The sequence below is a fragment of the Panthera pardus genome, unplaced genomic scaffold (genome assembly GCF_024362965.1).
Source record: "Panthera pardus isolate Hobbes unplaced genomic scaffold, ASM2436296v1 HiC_scaffold_7, whole genome shotgun sequence".
NCBI lineage: Eukaryota > Metazoa > Chordata > Mammalia > Carnivora > Felidae > Panthera > Panthera pardus.
In genome coordinates this window covers 45,006,498-45,031,925 of record NW_026527002.1, presented here as the reverse complement: position 1 = coordinate 45,031,925, position 25,428 = coordinate 45,006,498, and the positions used below count along the sequence as shown (strand labels likewise).

Below are 25,428 nucleotides of genomic sequence, written 5' to 3'. Positions count from 1 at the left end.
GCAAATTACAGACTGTCTATTCAATCAAGCACTGGCAAAGTCTTCACAGGGGAGGTAACATAGTTTGGGTTCAGGACAAATTCTTAAGAAAGAAGGAGTTGTAGGCAGAACATGAACAGAGGCACAGAGGCACAAAGTACACAGTGAAGAGTTTAGTGTGAAGTATACTGCACAGCAAATGAAACTGATAAACTGGAGACAGGGCTGGAAAGGTTAAGTTTAAGCCCTAATTGTGAACTGCCTTAACTATCATGCTGAGAAACATGAAATTTATCCTGAAGGTATTAAGAAGATGGTGAAAACTTCTATGGAAGGAAATGTAATAAAATTTGGGTTTTAGAAGTGAAAATTCTGATATTCACACAGAATATTTATCATTGTAATATACAGCTATATCATTGGGAGAGAGAGTGAAAAGAGAAGACCAATTAGTTGTTTTGCTTACCCCCAGTGTTGCTCATTTTATTTGATTGTTGCTACAGTAGTTAGAAATTGATCTATTATGACCCCATACCATACTCTGGATATTAACCAAAATAAATTCATGAACTGTGTTTATGTGACCTGCATTTGATCCTTTTGCTTTTAAGTGGACAGCAGGAAAAAGAAGTTCTGATCTTTGACTAATTTGAGAGTCCTGCACTCCAAAGGAAAACTCCAGGCCTAAAAATTTCATTATTCTTTTGTCTAATGATGTAAGTTGGGACATATAATTGCAATCATTTTTAAGTATCCACTAAGTATATTATTTTACGTATTTGCTGAAAGTATCATTTAAGTTTCATTTCTTCAAACTTTTTTCAAATTTGAGAGAGAAGAGCACATGCATGTGAGTGGAGGAGAGGGAGAGGGAGAGGGAGGAGGGAGGAGGGAGGAGGGAGGAGGGAGGAGGGAGGAGGGAGGAGGGAGGAGGGAGGAGGGGAAATCTCAAGCAGGCTCCATGCTCAGCACTGAGCTGGACACGAAGCTTGATCCTGTGACCTCGGGATCATGACCTGAGCTGGAATGAAGAGCTCCTCAACCGACTGAGCCACCCAGGTGCCCCCAAATTTGTTTTAAATACTCAAAGAGAAAGAAAGAAAAATTGGTTGATTAACTGAGGTTTCTACTTCTAAAGATACCTCCAAGCATTCCACTTATATTGCCCCAGAGAGAGGAGGATGCCCCAGAACCCAGACAAGAGTCAAATTCTTTCGTTAATATTATCCCCATAAAACTCTGACACAACTCCGAATGACCCTGAATTGACTTTACATTATTACTTCTTTAGCCCAGTATAACTGAAGATCATAGATAAGTTCTCTATCTCTGCTAGAGAAAAATAAAGTTATATTTTGCACATTTGATAAGAAAACTGAGAACTGTGCCTAATACATACACATATATTACAAAATTAGAATAACCAATAACCAACCAACCTGAGTGATCCTAAAAGACCATATCCCTCCAACCCCCAATACTTGCCACATAACACTGCCTTAATATTCTGGGGCTAATTCTTTCATGTCCTGAATCTCCATTCATCTCCATTTACATCAGCCAACAGGAGAAGCCCAAAACTCTAAACATCCCTTATGACCCAGGCTCATCACCAAAGAGCTCTGTGTAACCCTAAGTGATGCCATCTCTCATTCGACAACACTGAAATCTCTTCTGTTCTGCCCTCTAAAACTCAGATCACTAGTAAAATCTCCCCTATCTTCCTAAAACTTTTCTCTGAACTTACTCTCCAATTTTTTTTCTAACAAATCAGAGGACACTGCTTTCTGGGAAGTCCTCTTAACTAGCTGTTTTCTCTGCCATATCCTGCAAAGAACTTGGCCTGGGAATAGGCTCAACGGCTTCCCTGATCCTCACTGCCACTATTTTTTTTTTTTTATCTCCTCCCTAAAAAAAAAAAAAATAACCTCACTTTGGATTTCATGTCTTCCAACCATACACCCATCACTACTTCTTACTGCAATAATCTATATGATCCAGAGGTCAACACCCTCACCCACATTCTTTGAAGATTTTAGCTTCAGGATCACTGTCACTCTCTGCGTCAGAGACAAGAGTCCTCATTAAACATTCTATCTGCTCCCCTATATTCCTCAGTCTGCAGCAAGGCAAGCCTATGTGAATGATTCTCACTGATAACATATGACCTAAAGCTAGATAGTACCTCTCTAAGCTTTAGAGGCAATCAAGAGCAAGTGTGCTTTCCTTATTTCTTTCTCTTTGCTTATCTGCTGGCTGAATGCAGAACATCCACAGGATCAGCAGTGTGACTAAATGGCAGATGCCCAAGTGACTGCTTGCAGAAGAGTTAAACTGTGACCACAGCAATGTACTTTTCCTGAATAAGAAATCAATTCTCTTGTGTCAAGAGACTGAGATTTTTGTGGTTGCTTTTTAGAACCGGTGGGCAGCACTGACTAATAGGACCTACTAGAGGAAACTGAAACATTTGATCATTGCCACCTTCTTGACACACCTTCTTAAATCCTTCTGGACACTGCTGTCTCTGTGTTCCCTTCCTACCTCACTACCAGCTTTATTGGTTTTCTTGATAGTTCATTTTCCCTAACTCTAAATGTTGCAGTGTCCAAAGATTCAGTCTTTGGGCTATTACAATTCTCTACAAACGCTCTCTTCCTAGATGATCTCACATAGTGTCATGACTTTAAGTATCTTCTACATGGTGACAATTCCCAGGAAACACTCTTGATCTAGCCTCTAAACACCAGACTATTTATCTGTCCATTCAACATCTCCATTTAGATGTTTAATAGAATTTCAAATTTAACATGGCCAAAGCAAACTCTTACGTCTTCCTCTGTCCCCACACCTTTGTTTTTATATTCTTTAAAGTCTCAGAAAACAGCAAATCTACCCTTCCAGTTGCTCAGTGAAAATAACTGATCCCCTCTCTCACACACACCACACATCTAGACAGCTGGCACAATTCTATTGGCTCCACCTCAAAATATATCATAAATTTGACCTTATTTCCTCTAGTGATACTTCACTCAGCCAAGTCACCATGATTATAGGCAGATACTACCCCAATAAGCTACAGGTCAACAGATCCACTTGCTGCTATACTTTCTTCCCTATGGTCTAGTCTCAACACAACACCCAAAGTGACACTATTAACATAGCCAAAAAGAGTTCTATCATTTCCCTAACCAATATCCTTCTCTGGCATCCTGTATTACTTACTTTTACTAGTCCAAATCCTTACAATGACTTATTAGTCCCTACAGGATTTTTCTTCCCCGTTGTCTTTTTACTTCCTCTTCCATCCCTCTTCCCAGTGATCTCTGCTCCAGCCTGGCTGACCGCCTTGCTTTTCCCTGAAAGCAAAAATACTAGCCGAAATACTGGGTTAGAGAACACAGTAGAAGAGGAACCACATCCCCACCACCTTTCTCCCAACCCATTTCCTCAAGTCTGTGGGACATTTCAGAAGGATTTGGAGAATTTTAGCAAAGCAGGAATAAAGGCAGACCGATACCAGTCTGTGAATCTTATTATAGACCTATTCTTCCATTCTGTTGCTGTGGCTTGGAAAGCACTTGAAAATGAGAAAGAGGAAAATGTTGGCCTCTTCCAAAACTTATGAGCTATGGAAAAGTAAGACTTCAATTCAGTAAGCATGGTTGAGTGGCTACTTGTAACTAGGACCTAAGGGTAAGAAAGATGTATAAGACTGAGATTGTGCTTTTGGAAAGCATATTTTGAAAAAGGGAAATAGGTGGGTAACAGACTTACTAAATGGACAGGTAGTGCAATAATTGTAGCATCATTGTCTTATAATGACCCTTTACCCTGTTCTAAATCACATATGTACAGTAATGGAAAAGAAGCTATTACTCATTCATAATCCTAATAATGATTTTGGTGTCACCAGAAAGAAATATAAACATGCCTCTTGCAAAAGAAAAAAAAGTCAATTTTCAGGTTCATAAATAACCTCTGTACTTTTTTCTCCATTTCCGTGGCTACAATCTGCTGAAAATTGTTCATTTCTATAAAGAAGGGTAACTCACATTTCTGGAAGGGTCTTTCTCCTTCTGCTCCATCCTACAAACTGCTCTCAACCATAGGATACTATTCAAGAATTAATTGCACCATACATAAAAAAAATCAAAGTTCTCTATCTGGTTTTCGAAGCCTTGTATAAGCTGGTCTTGCCTCTCTGAATCTGTTCAACTTTATTTTCTACTATTTCCACTGAAGAATCTCCACTCCAATCAATGTCTTCCCCCCTGTTATTCCCATCCAAGCGACCTGCCCCGTCTTGATTATCGCAAATCTTATCTACTTAAGACCTACCACAAGTTGTACTTCTCTAATGAAAATTTTTCCAGTTCTTAAAGTATATAATAATGGCACCTTTTCCCTAAATTTTCCTCAGTTTTATAAATTCGGCCACATTGTACATGACTTCTTTTTTTTTTTTTTTTTTTTTTTTTACCTGTTAGACCCTAAAGTTCATGAGAACAAGAGCCATGTCATCTACTGCTTTCAATTTCCCAAAGTACTTAACACAGAGTTAAGAACACTATAGGAACTAAAAATTCTATTTACTGACTATCTGACTAAAGATAAAATCTAACATCAATATCTTGGGTTACACATGGACTACTCTTGTCAGTATTCAACACTATAAAACATAATTAAATGTGTGATGCAGCAAGAATATCCTGAAAGATTATGTGCACCAATTTAAAATGTACTACAAGATGCTACTTCTCCTGAATAATTGATAAATATCTCTGGGAAATCTGGGAACAGACATCAAAAGGTATAGGACATCAATACAAATCAATTAAAGAAATGGGAGCAAAAAAGTTTGAGGAATGTGATATTTAAGCCCCTAAATAAAAAATAAAAAGAGAGAAAAAGGTTTTATTGATTCGTATAGTTATTTACTAAATACCTGCTCAATGCCAGAAATCGGTGTTAGATTCTGGGAAGAAAGTAAATAAGTCTTGGGGAAAAACAGTTTATTCAATAAATGGTGCTGGGAAAACTGGACAGCCATATACGAAAGAATGAAACTGGAGCCCTATCTTACACCAGACACAAAAACTAACTCAAATGGATTAAGGACTTAACAAAATGTCACACCTGAACCATAACACACAGGCAGTAAGCTCTGTGACATTGATCCTGGCAATCATTTTTTGAATCTGACACCAAAAGCAAAGGCAACATAAGCAAAAATAAACTAGTGGGACTATATCAAACTAAAAGGCTTCCCCGCACAGCAAAGGAAACCAGCAACAAAATGAAAAGGCAAACTACTGAATACGAGAAACTATCTGCAAATCATGTATCTAGCAAGGGGTTAATATCCAAAATATGTAAAGAACTCATACAACTCAATAGCAAAAACAAACAAAAAATCTAATTAAAAATTGGGCAGAAGATCTAAATAAACATTTTCCAAAGAAGGCATACAGATGGCCCATAGGTACATAAAAGATTCTCAAAATCATTAATTGTCAAGGAAATGTAAGTCAAAACCAAACTAATATATTACTTCACACGTGTGAGAATGGCTACTATCAAAAAGACAAGATATAACAAGTGCTGGTGAGGATGCAGAAAAACGGGAATTCTTGTGCACTATTGGTTGAAATGTAAATTCGTGAAGCCATTATGAAAAACAGGATAGAAAGTTCCTTCAAAAATTAAAAACAGAACTATTATATGATCTAACAATTCCACCTTTGTGTATTCATCTAAAGAAAATGAAAATACTAACTAGAAAAGATATATGCACCTCGATGTTCACTGTAGTATTACTTACACTAGCCAAGATATAGAAACAACCTAAGTGTCTGCTTATAGATGAATGGAAAAAGAAAATGAGGTTAATACACATATACACATATATGTATCTATATATGTATAGGCATGTGTGTATATATAATATATGGAAACATACAATGAAATATTATTCAGCCACAAAAAAATGAAAATCTTGCCATTTGTAATAACAGAGATGGGTTGCAAGGACAGTGAAATAAGTCAGACAAAGAAAGACAAATACCACATGATCTCATTTCTATGTGGAACTTAAAAACAAAACAAAACAAAAACCAAACTCATAGATACAAAGATCAGGCTGGTGGTTTCCAGAGAAAAGGGGTGGACGAAATGGGTGAAGGGTGTGTCTGAAATGGGTTAAGGGGGTGAAAAGGTACATACTTCCAGCATAAAAGAAACAAGTCATGGGGATGTAATGTACAGCATGGTGACTATAGTCAATAACACTGTATTGCATATTTGATGGTCTCTCAGAGAGTAAATATTAAAAAATTTTTCATCACAAGAAAAAATATTTTCGGTAACTATGTATAGGGATGGATATTAACTAGCCCAATTGTGACCATTTCACAGTGTACATGTGTATCGTATCACTATGCTGTAAACCTGAGATAAATGTAACATATGTCAATTATACCTCAACTTTTAAAAAGTGAACAAGTCAGATATGGTTCTTGATACACATATTCTAGACTAAGAGAAAGAAAACAAAGAATGAAAAACTCTGGTAGGTGTTACAAGGGCAGAAAAGAGGTGCTAAGGTAGGGAATCCTGGCAGAGTGGCACAGACCTACTTGAGAAAGACTGAATAGAGGTTTCTTTACTGAAAGCATAACATTTAAACTAAGACTAGGAGTATGAAGAGTACATAGCTACAAAAAGAGCAATGAACTTTTGCCTTGTTCCATCTGAGAGAGCAAGATGGGTCACCAGGAGCTCTACTGTGGCCATCCAAGGAAATTTGGCCTGGGTTGTCATTCCTGTCCCATCTGCACAAACCGGCAAACTGTGATGTGGAAATACTGTGTCACTATGTGCCTCCAGGGTCTCCTTCAGTATGGGAAGAATATGGGCTTCATTAAATTGGATTATGTGAGCCACCTTGAATGGGTCCTCCAAGATACCTACTGTAATGCCTATTCATTGTACATAAAATAAAAATACTTCCATTTTGAGTGTTTTAGTGTGTATGTGGGGGGTGCAGGAGCAATGAGAACAGTGGAAACAGCACATGCAAAAGATCCCAGGCAAGAAAAAGCATGGAGTGTTTGAAGAAAGAGGATCATTGTAAGAAAAAAAAAAATGACAAATGATGAATGGAAGAACAGGACAGAGGCTAAATCAGGTCAAACTTTGTAGGCCATGGTAAGGAGTTTGGATTTTATCTCAAATGCAATAAGAAGTTACTGAAGTGTTTTAAGCAGGAAATAAAATCATCCAATTTAGATTTGTAATAGGATGATTCTTGCTGTCATCTGGACAATGGATTAGGGTAACTGAGAACAGATGATGAGATAATTTGGAAATGACACAAGTGAAACTATTTAGGACATCCTTACATTATTCTGTACAAGAAATTATGTGGCTCTGATTTGGGATGCAGCATATGAACAGAATGGACAGGGGAAAAAAGCCACTGAATTCAAAGTTTCATCCTTGAATAACATGGTCAATGGTGGTGGTGGGGGTGGGGTACATAGTTGTACAGATCTGACACATTAGGCTTGAGTGGTTGAGTGGCCTGTAAGATACCTAAACAGAAATGTAGACAACTGGATGTGAGACAGGAAGGAAGGGAGGAAGGAAGGCAAGGAGGGAGGGAGGGAGGGAGGAAGGGGAGACTGGTATAACAAAGCAACTCAGTCAAGACAATTGTAGCATAGATCATCAGTGTGAAAGAAGTGTTATTATGTAAACATGAATGGAAATACTGGCCTTTAAGGCAACTTTAAGATGATTAATATCAAACAGAGAAAAGAAAATATAAAATTATCCTGGAAGGAACTAGATAAAACAAGAAGCTTCACTTTGCTTAGAGTTTATACCTTTCCTTTTAAAATGTAAACATAAAAAAATGTGAAATTTACTTTCTATCTGAATGTGTTTTTATCATTTTCTAGAACTTCCACATACCTTCCTTTTAAAAAAAATGTTCATTTTTAAAATTTTTAAAAATGTTTTATTATCTATTTTTGAGAAAAGAGAGAGACAGAGCGTGAGTGGGGGAGGGGCAGAGACAGAGGGAGACAGAATCTGAAGCAGGCTCCAGGCTCTGAGCTGTCAGCACAGAGCCCGATGCAGGGCTTGAACCCATGGACCGCGAGATCATGACCTGAGCTAAAGTCAAACACTTGACCAACTGAGCCACCCAGGTTCCTCTAAAATGTTTATTTTTTAAATTTATTTTTGAAGAGAGAAGAAGAAAAAGAACACAGGCAGGGGAAGGACAGGGAGAGGGAGACTGAGAATCCCAAGCAGGCTCCGTGCTGTCAGGGCAGAGCCTGATGCGGGGCTTAAACTCACAAACCATGAGATCATGACCTGAGCTGAAATCTAGAGTCCGACACTTAACCAACTGAGCACCCAGGTGCCACTTTATTTAAGTCTTATAATAATACTTAAATCTGTGAGCTTTTGTTTGTATACTTATTACCATATTCTAAATGAAGAAAATCCAGGTGTATGAGGTTAGCTTGACATGGGAGTAGGAATAGGATCAAAAGCTAGATTTTTTTGGTCTCTAATCTACTGGTTTTTCCACCATACCTTCTTAACTTGATCCGTATCTTACACTGATCATTATTTTTGGCAACTTAATTTGGCAACATAAATTTAAATAACTTGAAGAAAAAGTGATTTTTACATAGTAAGACTATTTTTAAATTTCTAGAGTTTAGAGAGTATATAAAGCTTTAAGCAACTTGCCATAGAAACTGCAATAATGCCTGAGACTTTTCATCAAAATACAAACTACATTCGATACTATCACTCTTGAAAGCCCCTTGGGAAATAATGGCTTTTGGATTCTGCAAGTCAGCGTGACATGGCATGCAAAATTGCATCTCATGCTGAGCCAACCAGGAAAATATATGTCATCACCATGTGACATTCAGAATTTCATCTGGAAACTATAATCTTGTTCTGACTGCTAAAAAAGGGGGGGGGGGGGGAGGAAGACTGCATACAAAACAATTTGGTTGAATTTTAGCTGAATTCTTGCCAGTTCATGTAAAAACTAAAATAACTTATTTCCAAAGAACTCTGTATTCAAAAACCTTTCAATGTACTTATTAACATCACAACGTTTTCTCAAAGAACTTCAAAATTAACTGACATACTTTTGAAATCTTATGATAGTTCAAATTAATGAATCACTAGAAAAAAGTTCTTTATAATGAAACAAAGTTGTAAAATTAATAAACTGTCTGAAGTAGAACATCAAAAACACTTCCTAAATCCTTTACCCCAAATGAATAAACTCTAGATAAAGAAACATGAAACCTGCTGTAGGCAGCCATCTGTCTTATGCATCCTGTAGCTTTCAAGTTTAGATTTTCTCCTGGGCTCCTAATTCATATGTGCAATACCTTCATAAACCATTTTACCTCATCCTATCAAAACACAAATCTGTGAATGTGATTTAGTCTAAGTGTTATATAATCAACATTTTGTCTTTTAAACCTGTTGTGACTAATTGGAAAATGAAAAATTAGTGGACATAAACTAGAATGCCTGCCTGCCTCACAAATTATTCCCAGGAGCCATGTTTCTGCTACTCTTCCATCTTCTGGTGTAACATCTCATGCTCCTAAACACAGAAGAGGATATATGACCTAACTTGGGCTGCAACTGGGCCAATCATAGTACCTAACCTCCCGGGCCACAGTGATTAAGATGTATGCATATGATCTAAGAGAGGCCAAACAAAATCCTCCTCAGGTAGGCTTTCAACAGATACTAGACCAGATCTTTCCCTTTGATCACAGAGAATTAAGTATGTGAGTCCACAGGAACCACAGCCACGTACACTGCTAAGCCAAGAAACCTATGTTCAGTAAAAAAAAAAAAAAAAAAAAGTTAAACCAACAAAAAAGGCAGAATCCCGATGGTATGGAGTCTCTGTTTTGAAGTCACTCCAAAGGAAAGATCTTTGCTTTTCTTACCATTTTGGTTATGCGAATCAACAAAATACTCCTGCTTTTTAAAATTTAAAATAAATTTTAAAAGTTTCAGTCTCTTGCAACCAGAATCCTAATTTAAAAATGTGTTCTTCCCTATTAAAAGAGTCACCTATCTATTCAGAGGAAAACCAGTCAATTCTTAATAGGTGTACCTGCCCAGCCCTCACAATATCATTACACAGCCTACATCCAAAATGCCCAAGCATATCATGGAGCTTACCTCCCCATTTCACAACCTTACTTCTTCAAGAACTATCCAACCTTACTGCCTGCCTTCCTTAATTGGCTCTCACTCCTTCCATTATCACATCCACTGGTCACTGTCTCTATGACACTACCTGAATTGCATATTTGGAGATGCTATTGATTTTATCTCCATCTCCAGAAGATTTCTTCAACTATGTTAGTCAATACTTTTCCCAGTTTAACTAGGCTCCTTGGCACTCTCCCACCTGAGCCTTATAAGGAACTTCCTTCAGATAACCCTAAACTTACATGTAACAACAACCTAATATAGCAGTGAGCTCCAATAATGTAGTGTGCAAAACTGTAAGACCATCCATTGAGCTCTGGGGAAAAATATGAGAATGTCTGTTCATATTTATTTTTTTGTTGTTTTTTTTTTTTTTTTTTTTTTTTTTGAGACAGGGAGAGACAGAGCATGAACAGGGGAGGGTCAGAGAGAGGGAGACACAGAATCTGAAACAGGCTCCAGGCTCTGAGCTGTCAGCACAGGGCCCGACGCGGGGCTCGAACTCACGGAGCGCGAGATCATCACCTGAGCCGAAGTCGGCCACTTAACCGACTGAGCCACCCAGGCGCCCATATTTATTTGTATCTAAAAATGAGAAAGACACATAGTTTGTTAATATTTAGTAAATTAGGATTACATTGAGGTCCATCCCTATGTCAGAAGGCTACAGATAACACAATGCTAAATATACTGGAGGAAAATTAGACATTCAATAACAAGAAGAAATTGGCACGGGCCCTTCAATCTTTCATTGACTTTAAATTAATTGTGGCATATTACCTACATACACAAAGTTCATCAGATTTCTAAATTTTGTTCTCTACCTTTAACTAATCCTCATAATTTGTATATACATTTTCAAAAGATTCCTATATAACAGACATATCTAAACCTATGGATTAAAGATATCACTAATTTATTTTAAAAAAAAGGCAACACTTTCCCATTAAGTTGGAAGACTATCTTATTGATAAAAGGAAGATGGAAATCTACCACCCTTATTTCAACAAAGGCCTTTGACAAAATGGGTAGGACTGAAAAAATAAGTGTCCTCAGTGCACTAATGATGGTCTTTTCCCTCTAGGATATAATGTATCTCAGTGAGGTGGCTTTTCAATGATGTCAGCCACTAAAATCAACTATTAAAACAAGCTGAATTAAGAACTAAACCTTAAGTTTTTACAACACAGTATTAAATTTTATTTTAAGAAGTGAAGCACAATATTAGTCTCACTGGAATATTACTGATATATTGATATATTATTGATATATTAAAACTATCAGAATAAAAACATTTAAATGTTAATGAAATTATCTTTCGTGTTTTATAGTATACTAGTATAGTGATACACATATTAAAGTATATATCAATAAATGGTACACTCCAGATGCTTGCCCAAAGATTCTTGCCAAATAGGAATGCACTAAGAAAAAAAGGTGAAGGCTAGTAAAGATGAACTATTTGCAACCAGGCTGTGTTCTCTGTACTTGTTTTAATTTAATCACTTACTGTTTAGTAATGCTTTTAACAAAATATGAGCCTGCTTCAGATGTGTTCATGGAAACCAAAAACAGTGCTTTTCTGGGGTTTTTTCTCCTTTGTAGTCTAAATAAAATAATTCCAATAGAATGTAGAAATTAAAAATAATTTCTCAGCATTAAAATACTTTACCTTCTAAAGTCATCTCCATTGAGAAAATTTAGTACAGTTTATATTCTACTTTCAAAGTAAAAAATGAGAGTAAAATTGGACATATTAAAAGAAATCATACCTAAATAAGTCGTCTGCTATACAAGACCTAGAGAAATTAAAAATAAGCCAAGAAGGTACAAATATGAATAATAATTACATATACTTTTCAAGAATCAAAGTTCCAAGAGGGAAAGAATTATGTGCATGCTACATAAATTGTAATATATTTTTTTAAAAAATCAATAAACCTAGTATGCTTAAAAAACTCAACACGTTTTTGGAATTAATGAACAAACACTATAAAACATTCTGCCACACACACCAAGAGACACACTGAAAAAGTATAAATTACATTTTTTTATGAACTGATGATTTACTTGAGGAGTCCTCATATCAAAACTAGCAATGCAAGAAATTCAGGTATGTTGTAGTACCAAGTGAGTAGTGTAATTACCAGATATGTCTATAAAAGAATATCATCAAATGATGCATAGATATGTTATGAAACATTAAAAAAACAAAATGTTAAAAATACTCCATAGCTACAACCATCTAGACTATTATGGCTGATATAACATTATAATATGGCATCTGTTGAAATTCTTTAGGAAGATAAGCTTAGAAATAAACATATAATTCAAATACTCAATTTTATGTCAAGTTCTACAGACTGTTAATGTTTTACCTCATAAATTCTAGATTTAGAAATAAAAAATAATGGTTCTTAAAAATACAAATGGAAAAACGCAATTTAGTAAATGTATATTTTCCTTAAGTTCTCTGATTACTTTCTGGATGGTTTTTCCATTTTTTTTTTTTTATGTACTTCATTAGATATACTTCATTTTATTCTAAACCTTATTCTATTCCAAAAGGGGAAAATATACTTTAAACCACATTTTATCCCTGAGAGAATAAAATCAATTGTATATTATGCAATGTTTTCCAATGCTTTAATATTTTCCAATGAAATTAAATACCTAATTAATCACAAAGGAATGGAATTTTATGCTAAACTACATGATTAAAGTGAGCAACTTCTAATATACATAAGTCCACAAAAATTTATTTTGCATACATTAATACTAACTTCACCCTATAACTAGGAACATACCTACTGAACATTCAAGTTTAATCAAATTAAGGATGACTTAAACACTTTTAGATGAATAACTATATTGTATTTATTTACAACACACAATTCTTAAAATTAGAATCCAAAATACATCAGTGCCTTCAGGAGCAATTCTTACTAGCAAAACTTGGAAATCTCACCACTTAAAGCCATCCTACAAGTTACATTGCCTGTGGACAAAATGATTTAAAAAAAATTTTTTTAACTCTTTTTTTAAAAATGTTTTAAAAAAATTTTATATATTTTTTGAGAGACCGAGAAAGAGTAAGCACAAGCAGGGGAGGGGCAGAGAGAGGGGGGATCAAGGATGCAAAGGTGACTTTGCTGACAGCTATGAGCTGGATGTGGGGCCCAAACCCACGAACCAGGAGACTACAACCCAAGACATAACCAGTGTCTGTATACTCAAATTTCTTGACAGAGTGGGGTACACTGTGGCTGTTTCAAATCCCATTCATTTCCAAATAAGTGAAGCTCCTCAGGCCAAGTGAAATTTTTCTGCCTCTTTGTTCTTGACGAGTCTACTGTGTACCAGGCAGTTACCCACCCTCATCTTGAAATGCTGTTCAGTTATGTCATATATATGTCATATGTACACAGGTATACATGCATATGCATACACCTTTACTGCCTACTTCTCAGAATAATGCTTCTCAATCTCTCCATTGGCTCATTCTCCTTAATCTTTAAATAAATAGTTGCTCAGAATTTAATTTGGGGCTTTTTTCCTCATTTTTCTGTGTATGCTTTCCCCGGGAGATGATACACTCTGTGGTTTTGATTGTGTATGATCCATATGTCAATGACTCATAAGCCTCTATAACTCACTGTGAAAAATCTAAGCAACATCTCAGACATGACAACACTTTCACTGACACTGTCTTCTGATAGTCTCATTTAAAGGAAAATATTTTCTACTTTCTCCCAAAGCTCCAGCTTATGGTATTCCATTTTAAGTTCTGTGGCAGAGGCTGCTAAATAACCTGCAGTATCTATTCTCTTTTTTTCTCAGTTAGAGCCCAGTGTTTCGGTCATGCATGTAGTACAGACTACACTCCTGAGACCCTATACAGTTCTAGATATGATCACACGAGTAGTTTCTGGCCAAGAGTATAGTAGCAAAATTGAAGTGTAGAACATCTGTATACTTTTCAAAGAGGTAAGGCAACTTATTGTTTCTCATTTCTGCTCACTAAAATGCAGATACGATATACTGTTGAAGCATCCATTGTGGACAGTTAGTCAAGTCTGGTAACAAAGGCCACCCGTAACAGAATAAAAAAGTACCTGACCCTGGAGAGCCTTAACACCTTGCGGTGTCTACCGTTAAGCTTTCACATGACAGACAAAACTCAATCTTGTTTAAACTACTGTTACTGAGAGTTTTCTGATATTTTCAGCCAAAATTAACTCAACCTTAATTATTATAACTACACTGTTTAACTCTTGCTTAGTTTAAAAATACTATATTTTCAGGGGCACCTGGGTGGTTCAGTCAGTTAAGCATCCAGCTCTTGGTTTCAGCTCAGGTCATGATCTCATAGTTCGTGGGTTCGAGCCCTGTGTCAGGCTCTGTGCCGACACCGTGGAGCCTGCTTAGGATTCTCTCTCTCCCTCTCTCTCTCTCTGCCCCTCCCCTGTTCTCTCTCTCTCAGAATAAATAAATAAACTTAAAAAAGCAATTAAATAAACATACTGTATTTTAAAATGAGGTCAGAAAAAAATGTAATTAGGGATATTTTACCTGATAACCTAAGTTCCTTGTCAAACATTCTTTAAAAAATTCTGCAGTTTTTCTCGATTTGTAATATACACAAAGTGTTTTTAAAATTTCACGATTTTCATATTTAATTCTCTTTGAGAACTAAATAAGATTAAATTTCCATATTCCTGACAAAAAATGTAAACATCTGAAACAGCATAAATTTTTTATTTTTTGAAACACATCAATGGTTGTGAGATATACTTAAAAATATGTATTAAGAAAGAAAAAATATGTCAGCAGTAGCACTTCACTTCTGAGTGTCATCCAGGAACTTAACACTGAATTAACACCCAATTAAAGAGTGGCAGAATCTTCCATGCTCATCACAGAGGTATAGGTGTTTCCCATCATATCCTTATTGGTAGCTCTGATGTAAAATTCTTCACTATTTTCATCCTATGGGACTGGGCTGAAAATTTAGAGTAATCTCTTGACAAAAAGAATGCCCTGAAGTTAGCCAGTTACATATTGCGTATTAGAGGTAAAATAGTAGATGACTAAATTTGCACAGACCTGATTTTTAGGGCTTCTTTTGCCTCTAAGAAATGAAAGGCAACTAATATTCACAGAATGACTACGATAATCTGGAACTTTGTGTGTGTGTGTGTGTGTGTGTGTGTGTGTGTGTGTGTGTGTGTGAGAGAGAGAGAGAGAGAGAGAGAGAGAGACAGAGAGAGAGAGACAGAGAGAGTGTGTGTGAATTTCCTACAGGTTCATTAATACACTGAAAAAATATGCTAGCTACTGAAAGTCACCAGGGTGCTACATACTTTTCAAGTGTTATTTTCCATAATCTGCTAAATAGCTTCATCAAAGCACCTCACACAGCACTGGAAAAAAATTTCCCAAGTGGAATGTGAAGCACAGAGTAAAACAGTGATCAAACTGAGAAAGAGTTTTCAAAAAGGATTAAATAGTTTAACCTATTATTCTTCCTTTATAAATCAAGAAGCAATATAAATATTCATATTGAGAGATTTATTTTTTTAAGGTTTTATTTAAATTCCAGTTAACATAGAGTGTAATATTTGTTTCAGATGACAATATAGTGATTCAGTACTTCCATGAAACACCAGGTGCTCATCACAGCAAGTCCTCTCCTTAATCCCCATCACCTATTCCATCCACTGATGAATAAAGATGAGGTATGTGTATATATGTGTATACACACACACACACACACACACACACACACACACACACACACACACACACAGAGGAATATTACTCAGCCATCAACAAGAATGAAATCTTGCCATTTGCAATGACATGGATGGAGGTATAGAGTGTAATGCTAGGCAAAATAAATCAGTCAGAGAAAGACATATACCATATGATTTCACTCCTATGTGAAATCTAGAAAACAAAATAAATGACCAACCCCCCCCCCCCAAGAAATAGACTCTTAACTATAGAAAACTGACAGTTATCAGAGGAGAGGTGGGGGGGGGGGAATTAAATACATAATCTGGAAAAAATCTCACTAAACCATTTTTAACCTTGGATAAGTTGCCTGACCTCTTTATTAATCAATCTCCATAATTATAAAGTGAAGGGGTTAGATTGGATAATTTATTCCAAGATACATATACAATCCTGTATGATTTTTTCTAAAGATACATGCATGGCTCCCTCCTTTACCTTTACCTGCTTCAAGTATGTGGTCAAACTTTCAGTGAGACCTACTCTATCCAAATTATCATCCCCCATCAACTAAAGTTCTGAACACTTTTTTTTTTTCCATTTATGCTCTTCATTTGGCTTCATTTTGGCAAGTTTCTATTGCTATGTCTTCAAGGTTGATTTCTTTTTCAGTAATGTATACTCTATTGCTAATTCTACCCAGTTTCTCCATTCACATATATTTTTCAACTCTAGAGCTGGTCTTGATTCTTTATTATATCTTCCATTTCCCTACAAAATGTACTCATCTCTCCTTAAATACTTTAACTTAGTTACAATACCTGTTTGAATGTACAAGTATTTAATATACCTACTAATTCTATCATCTATGCCATCTCTTTATTTATACTGGCTTCTTTTTCTGGTCAAAGTTTCCTACTTCTTTGCATCTCCTTTGGCTTTTGATTGAATATGTTACACTGTGATTTTAACTTGTTACATGTCTGGATCTTCTTATATTCCTCATAATAGTGTTGGGCTTCATTTTGCCAGCACTTATTCACTGTTTTTGTTGCTTCAGAGCCTTTTTTAAACTGTTTAAAGTGAGTCGAGGGTAGCCTTTACATTTTTGATACTTTATGTCCACTATGAACACTATGGAGGCATGGCTTTTCTGGAATCCCTATTGAATGTCCTGAATAATCAGTGGGATTGCATTTTATGGACAGTAGGACCTGAATGCCTTCTAGCCCTGTGTGAGCTCTGGGAATCATTCAGACCACAGTTCCTTGGTCATCTTTCACCCAACTGTGTAGAGTCTCATCCCATGCATGCATGTCTTACTATTTATTTAGCAAATATTCAATGAGAACACTACTTTCTCTCTCTCTAGAATTGTATTCCATGATTTGCAGTCATCTCCACCTCCTAATGCTTCAGTCACTCTACCTCCCTAAACTTCAATTCAGCAAGACAGCTGAGCTCAGCTTAATATATTACACCCTGCTCTATGGTCTGGAGCATGCCGTTAGCAAGAAAGCCAGGGCAATTCTAGGGCTTGACTGTTTTGTTTCTCTTTTACAATGAATCACAGTCCTGTACTGCATATTCTCTAATGTCTAGAAACCTTTTTTTTTCTCCCACATATTTAGAAAAGTTTCTTATTTATAGCAGAAATATAAATCTAGTCCCTGTTATACCATCATGGTCAGAAGCTAAAGGTCCATACTTATAAATTGTGGCATGATCTACTAAAATTTACATCATTAATTAACAGATGTCTTAATGTATTATTATCTTGGTGGTATTTAAGAAGTCAAATTAAAAGACCTTCTATTATTTTAACAGTGCACTTATAGTACTTTGAACTAGAGAAGTAATATATAAACATGTAAGATAAAAATAGCTAGTATTTTTTAAAAAGCTATCACTTATGGAGCATTCTGCTTTTTCAATTTTTCGTTTCCCTTACAGACATTGTCATCAACAGTTCCAAATTAATTTTCATAACATTTCCAAAACATAGGATAAACACATGTCATACCTTTTAGGGGGTTCCTAGTTTTCAAAATAGATTCTCTAGAATATTATTTAGATTTTTGTGATAATATATTGTCTTCATGTGAGACATACTTTTATCCTGGCTTGGTCTGCCCTATGTGCCTATAGCACTGAAATAGTATTGTTCTGCTGTCAACACATTTCCAACCATCAAACATATGTTCTCCCTGTAGCCAACTATTTAATACTGGTTAATTGAGACTGGAGGGGGAAGATGTCTGCTTCCTGTTGAATAATCACAACGTGAAATCAAGCCCAGTGCAGGATCACCAAGCTTTGTTGGCCTTCATGTGCCAAAAATACTATATAAGCGTTGGGAATGAACTTAAGACCAAGACTAACTTAGGCTGAAACTACAAAAATAAAAACTCATTTTAACAAGAATTCAGGCATAATAAGTTAACTCTCACATTTCTCCACTGTAAAATCCAGTTGAAAAATTAAAATGTGCATTTCATAATGATGTGAATATACTTAACACTAACTGAACTATACAATTTAAAGGTTAAGATAGTAAGAGTAAAAAGAAGATGTGTAAAAGGCTATGAATTCATTTACCAAATTCATTACAGTTTATGATGCAATATAAATAATGAGTGAAACAGTGGTAACTTCATTTAGAAGTGGATACAAAGGATCATAGAACTTTTTTCAAGAGAGCACAGACGCACAAGTGGAAGACAGGCAGAGAGAGAGAGGGAAAGAAAGAATCCCATAGGCTCCATGCTACCATCAAAGAGCCAAACACAGGGCTCAATCTCACAAATCATGAGATCATGATCTCAGCTGAAATCAAAAATAATCAACTGAGCCACCCAGGGACCCCTCATAAAACATTTTTTAAATTAAAACTCAAACAGGAACAGTGTACTCTAATTAAAAATAGAACAGAAACTTTTGAAACTTAATTCTATGCAAAGAAAATGGTTACCACACAGCATTCTCAAGACAGCACCAAGGTTTCCAGAGAAGCAAAAATGGTGGGCATTCAAGAAGGAAGATACATAAACAATCTATGATCATAGTTCATATATAGTCTATGTCATGTAATTTAAATTATAAATGCAATGATAAAGTGTTTTGTTACACAAATGGAAATTTACAATTGTCTTATGGAAGAATATTTATGTTCTGTATTTGCATAGATCATCTAGCTGAGAAAATGAGAGAAGGGAGAGGTAGAAAATTGAGATATATTGTGTTTTGCAAGAATTCACCTTAAGAAAGAACATACTACCAGGAGACAATTCTCTATTGGTCTCTAGTGTTTTTGAATGTCTTGAAAGTGGAAGCAGTGAGTGCCTTTGTTCCCAATTGTCCTTTCAAGGATATTTGCATAGCATTCAGCCTCAAAAGGCAGAGATACTGTCCTTTTGAGCAAAGGGCAAGTTTGCTTACACCCTTGCAAGATACAAATAGTGTCTCCCTCTAGAGAAAATGGCAGACATGCTTTCTACCCATTAGAAAAGATGCAGGTTCCCTAAATTGAGGGTTCCTCTTCTGTAACATAATCCATTGACTATAGGTATCATCTGAACTTCTTGGTGCCACCCTGTGGCAATTAGGATTAGGACAGTGACACAAGAAAAAGGTAATACTCTAGTTACTGCTAATACTGTAAGATAATAGTCTTTTGTCTCCATTCTAGGAGTCTCATGTCCAGAATTCATGAAATTGTGGCCCAGATAACTTGGTATCTTATTAGCTCAGAGATAGGGTAAAATCACAGACCTTTTAGAATTTGTGACACATACCTGTTATTGTTTTTGTTTTTATAGGGCTGCTGGCATATTCAGAGGCCTGATATGACTGTTGCCTTGCCAGGGGTGCACTTCCAACTGACACCTCATCCTCTTTCCTTCTGCTAATTGGCACAACAAGAGGAACAGCTACCACAGGCTGCTGGAGAGAGGCAAAAAAACACACTGAAATTATTTACTATTTCTGAAGCAGTGAAGGTTAAACATGGTAACACTGAGGAAAGTCCTTCATAAATGGTGTTGAAGCTTTGCTATTTTAAATTAATCAATGTGTCCCTCCCTCAGTTCCTCCCTCTCTCTTCATATCTGTCTCTCTTATACACACAAAATAACACAGAGACACTTCACAATTTCAATGTAAAATTACAATTCTATGTGAAAAAATAAGATAGCTTGGAAATAAATGGAAGTTAAAATAAATTTCGGTAAAAAGCATAAATATGTCAAAGGCAAATCAAAACTATAACTTTGAGAATTATAATTAGTAGGGGAAAAAAGTTACCCTCGACAAATATTTTTAGGTATATCTATAAAGTGATTAATTATATGTTACAGTTCAACTTAAAAAAGAATTGCTGAAAATTTCTACGTTTTATCTGTCAAAGTGATACCCACAGCATATTTAGAAAACACAGAAAAGTATCTGTAGCTAGAGAAAGCTGGAAAACATTATGATCCTATATTGAATGCATGAGTGCTGAATTGGACAATAAAGCAGCTGTTTCATCTTTATTCAGTGAAATAAAGTCTGATGTTACTGCTGATGACGCCCAATACAATCTTGTCAGATTTTTGGCAAAAAAGAAAAAAAAGGTATTTTTTAAGTTTGCTGCAGGATCAAAGATCAATGTTGAACTGGGTGGAAAACAATCATCCAATGTTGGGTTTTAGCCACAAATTGAGAAGGAAATTGCAGCTTGGGAAACAACAGATGATAACTGTAATACAGCTGCATCAGACGGTAAATCTGGAGGGGCTGGTCAGGCTGCAGTGCAGTCTAGTGTTACTCTCAACAGCACAACAATCATACTTTTAAAAGATCCAACTTTATGTCCCACCCAACCTATATTACTTATTTAATATTACTTTTAATGTGAGTAAATATTCCAATCAGAACACAAGTACATTATCTATATATTACAATCAATCAAGTTATGAAATATAGGGAAAAGGCAAATTATTTTAAAAGTTGCTACTTAAGCTAAGTAAAAGGACAAGAAAGGTGAAAATGAGAAAATGGAAAGATAAATATATTGTGGGAAACATTACAATGTACAGTAGCTGCTTTCATATTATTTAGTAAAACTGATAATATTTGTACAAACCTAATTAGGAAATAGTATCTTAAGACCAAGATGAGAAAAGTTCAACATACCCTTAAGTTTTAATGCATTTAAAATTACTCAACTATAAAATATGGGAGTTCCTTTTAGGTGGTAGTATTTACTGATTCCATAATCCCTTGAATATCTTGGCCATCATTTATAAACCTGGAATATGACTAAGTATTCCAAAAGATTACACCCATGTTCAGATTCAAATTAATATATTAGAGAAAAAGTATGTTAAGCATAGGGTGATATTTAATTCAAGCTAAAATAGCTGAAAGATGAGATTCATGAAAGCCATAATATTGGTAATATCCAACAACAAACAAAAAAATCATTCTTTTGGGTGACTCAAACTGGGTCATTTTCACATAGGCAAAGAGACATTAAAAGCCCTAAGAAAAACCCTTCCTAACAAGACAGCAAGACTCTGATATGTCCTCTATGCAACTGTATTCCAAATATCTACAATGATATCCAAAAGACCCTCCATAAATATTTCCTGAATGATTGCTAATGTACACACTATATGTCAGGCAATACTGACTGACAGAGTATCCAGTATTTTAGTATTTCAAAATATCAAAATAAACTATTTTTAGCAAACTCCGATTGTTCTACTAATATTCTTCTACCTTTTGGTACTGGATATTTCCTCAAATATTAGTTGTATCCCAGCCCCAGATTAATCCTACCCTTGCAGCAACAATATTCCATGATCCGAAAATAACCTAAAATCTTCTGTTGTTTTTCCTGTAAAATTCCATTAATTTAACAAATGTAAAAAAAAACACCCAGGAAATTATTAAGAATAAAATAACATACACATTCCATTATATCCAATAATTACTGTCTGTTAAAATTTTTATCATATTTCCTTGTTTTTTAGAGACGAGCAAAATATTGCAGGTAAAGCTAAAATACCCTCCAATTGTGAACCAACTACCCATTCCTCCCAGAATCAACCACTATTATGATCCTCATATAAACCTTGAAATGTTTTACACCTATCCCTATTCACACACACTCATATGTATACACCATTTACTTACTTATTTACTTATTTATTTATTTATTTATTTATTTGGGTAGTTTTGGAGAAATATACATTAATGCTTTCATATTGCATATTTCCTTTGAAATTTGGTTTTTGCATTAAATACAATTTTGAGACATCCATATTAAGACCTATTGTATAATTTCTACTAATAAATTATCATATTGTGTGAATATGTTGTGTTTTATTTATCCACTTCCTTAGAGACGGTCATTCAGGTTGTCTCCAGTCTTGTACTACTGCAATGAATACTGCAAGAAAGGCTTATACACAACTCTTCAGGGTCCTTAGGATCTTTTGTTAAGACCACAGTTTTATCCAAAAGTGCAATTTGGGGGTTACAGGCTATGCTTATTTTCAATTTACTAGATACTGCCAATTCATCAATTTTCACTCATAACATTACTATGTGAGTTTATCCATTTTCTCTATTTTTCTCACTACTAAATATTGGCATTTTTTCACCCAACAGAGTTTTAAAAGTGAAGATGAGTAGCCATGAGTTGGTAATTATTAAACCTAGCTGATAAGGTCATAGGGATCAATTACACTATTCTTTCAATTTCCTATGTTAAAAAAAATGTAAGACTAAAATAGTAGCTAAGAATATGATGAATTGTAGTAAAGTATTAATACTATGAAGTACTAGCGAAAATGTAAACTGTAATTCTGGAAGCTATGTGGCAATATAACAAAGGTTTCAAAATATGCTGATATACATGGCTTTAAACACTAATTACTTCCCCAAAATATATTCTAAGTGAATACTTAAAGAAAAACATAAAGATTTAGCTATGAACGTATTTATACCAGTATTCTTCATAACTCTGAATGAATAGGATTATGGGTATTTATTAGTTTTTCCTTTAAATAAAACTATTGTTTTTGAACTTTCAAAAACATGTTTTTAAATATATATTTACATTTAATTTCAAACTGTTATGAAACAGTATAATCAAAATAAAATTATATGAAAATCTTAAGGTGCTTGGTATCTGGAGTGCCTGGGTGGCTCAGTCAGTTTAGCATCCGACTTCAGTTCTGGTCACGATCTCACAGTTTGTGAGTTGGAGCCCTGCATCAGGCTCTGTGCTGACAGCTCTGGAGCCTAGAGCCTACTTCATATTCTATGTCTCCATCTAGCTCTGCCCCTTCCCCGCTCATGCTCTGTCTGTCTCTCTCTCTCTCTCTCTCTCTCTCTCAAAAATAAACATTAAAAAAAATTAAAAATAAATAAAGGTGCTTGGTATCAATCAAATGAATTTTTAATTTACCTCAGTTGCTAGAACATTATCTGACCTTCAGCTATAGCTCTAGTGAACTGGACCTAATTACCATCACTTATAAAGTAACCAACGAAGAATTTATAATGGGATGTTATTCAGTCATAAAAAAGAAGGACGTCTTGTCATTTGTGACAACATGGATGGACCTAATAAGGCAATTAGGCTAAGTGAAATAATTAAGAGAAAGAAAAATACCATATGATTTCACTTATATTATGTGGTATCTAAAACAAACAAACAACAACAAAAAACTCATGGGGGCAGTGGGGATGAATGAGTGACAGGGATCAAAAGGTACAAACTTCCACTTATGAAAGAAATAGGTCATGAGATGTAATGTACAACAATGTGACTATAGTTAATAGTACCATATTGTGTATTTAAAAGTTGCTAAAAGAGTAATCTTGAAAGTTCTCATAACAAGGAAAAAAATATGCAACTGTGTGTTGTGATGGATGTCAGCCAAACTTATGGTGAAAATTTCACAGCATATACAAATATCAAATCATTACCAGTAACTATCATCAACAATCATCACCTGAAAACTAATATGTCAACTGTATCGCAAAAATAATTTACAATTAAAATATTTCTCACATTCTCCCTGACATTAGTTTCATTGACTATTGAGGTGAATTTCTATGCAATTGCTGGTTAAAGCAGATACATTAGAGGCTAGCTTAGATCTATTTTACTTGCCTATTTTCCCTCATAGTGCCTAGATGTTTGTTCTGAGTGTCTAATACTAAGAATTGTGTAGTAATTTTTATTACCTCTGTATTTCTTCTTTAGTTTAATTCAACATTCTGTTAGAGTAAACTTTCTAAAATTCAAAACTCTTTTTTTCTAATGTTTCTTTATTTTTCAGAGAGAGAAAGGCAGAGAGAGAATGAGCTGGGGAGGGGCAGAGAGCGGGGGAGAGAGAATCCCAAGCAGGCTCCGTGTTGTCAGAACAGAGCTCGATGTGGAGTTCAATTTCATGAACTGTGATGTCATGACCTAAGATGAAATCAAGAGTCAGACGCTTAACTGACTGAGCCACCCAGATGCTTCTCAAATTTCTTTATATCAGTTTCCTATAGTTTCTCTTTACCCTTCAGGATAAAGTCTCAAACACTTCGAATTACAAAAAAAAAACAAATCTTTTATGAACTGGGTGCCAATTCTTAACAGTCTCTTATACTTGGCTCTATGATAAAACCACTAAAGGTCACTTTTTTATCAAGTTAATCGCCCCCCACCCAACCTCTGGTTACTCTCACAGCTCGTAGATTTGATCCCCACATCCGGCTCTGTGCTGACAGCACAGACCCTGCTTGGGATTCTCTCTCTTTTCCCCTCTCTCTCTGCCCCTCTCCTGCACTCTCTCTCTCTCTCAAAAATAAATAAACATTAAAAAAAAAAAAAAAAAGATGCTCCTTGAGCCATGGATTGTACTATTCAGGTAATTTTTTTTTGTTGTATTGTGTAATTATAAAATTGTGTATTTTTCTATCAACTGGTTTTTAAGTTTGGAAAAAAGGTACAGTGCTCACTTTGGCAGCACATATACTAAAACTGGAACAATACAGAGAGTAGAATGGCCCTTGCACAAGGATAACAGGCAAATTCATGAAGTGTTCCATATTTTAAAAAAAAAGATGCAAAGCTATTCCAATTAGAATATTACAAAATTACAATTAAGTCTAATGGGAAAATGCAATATAGCATAAATTTGGCCTGAAAAAATATTTAGTTCTGCCATTTACTACGTGTGACAATAGGGAAATAAATCTCAATTAGCATCAATTTCTTCATCTTTAAAATGGGAATAAACTCTGTCAGAATTACATTTAAGAATCATGACACAGAGAATATATTTAAGCATTTCAGAAAATACAATTAGCTGTTTTATACTTTGTAATTTATACTCTTTTAAACAAGCGCATATCCCAACTCTTTTGCACCAACCATCCCAATCCAAG

At 35.3% G+C, this 25,428-nt stretch overlaps 1 protein-coding gene and 1 non-coding gene across 10 annotated transcripts in view; one reads left to right on the top strand and one right to left on the bottom strand.

Annotated features, from left to right (window-relative positions):
* The window catches only part of VPS13B (vacuolar protein sorting 13 homolog B), an 801,572-nt gene that overhangs the window by 444,056 nt on the left and 332,088 nt on the right, over nt 1–25,428 (bottom strand). For 8 of the 9 annotated variants that reach the window (XR_002085466.2, XM_019468015.2, XM_019468016.2 and 5 more), the window contains one exon: nt 19,788–19,935. Coding sequence is in view for 8 of the 9 variants with exons in the window: in XM_019468015.2 (XP_019323560.2) it covers nt 19,788–19,935 (148 nt within the window). In the remaining variant the exon portion in view is untranslated. The remainder of the gene's footprint in view (nt 1–19,787; nt 19,936–25,428) is intronic. The other variant, XM_019468009.2, reaches the window with a different exon arrangement.
* LOC128775401 (U6 spliceosomal RNA) lies at nt 24,992–25,095 on the top strand. The gene has a single exon (XR_008420124.1). It is a non-coding gene; the product is annotated as a U6 spliceosomal RNA (small nuclear RNA).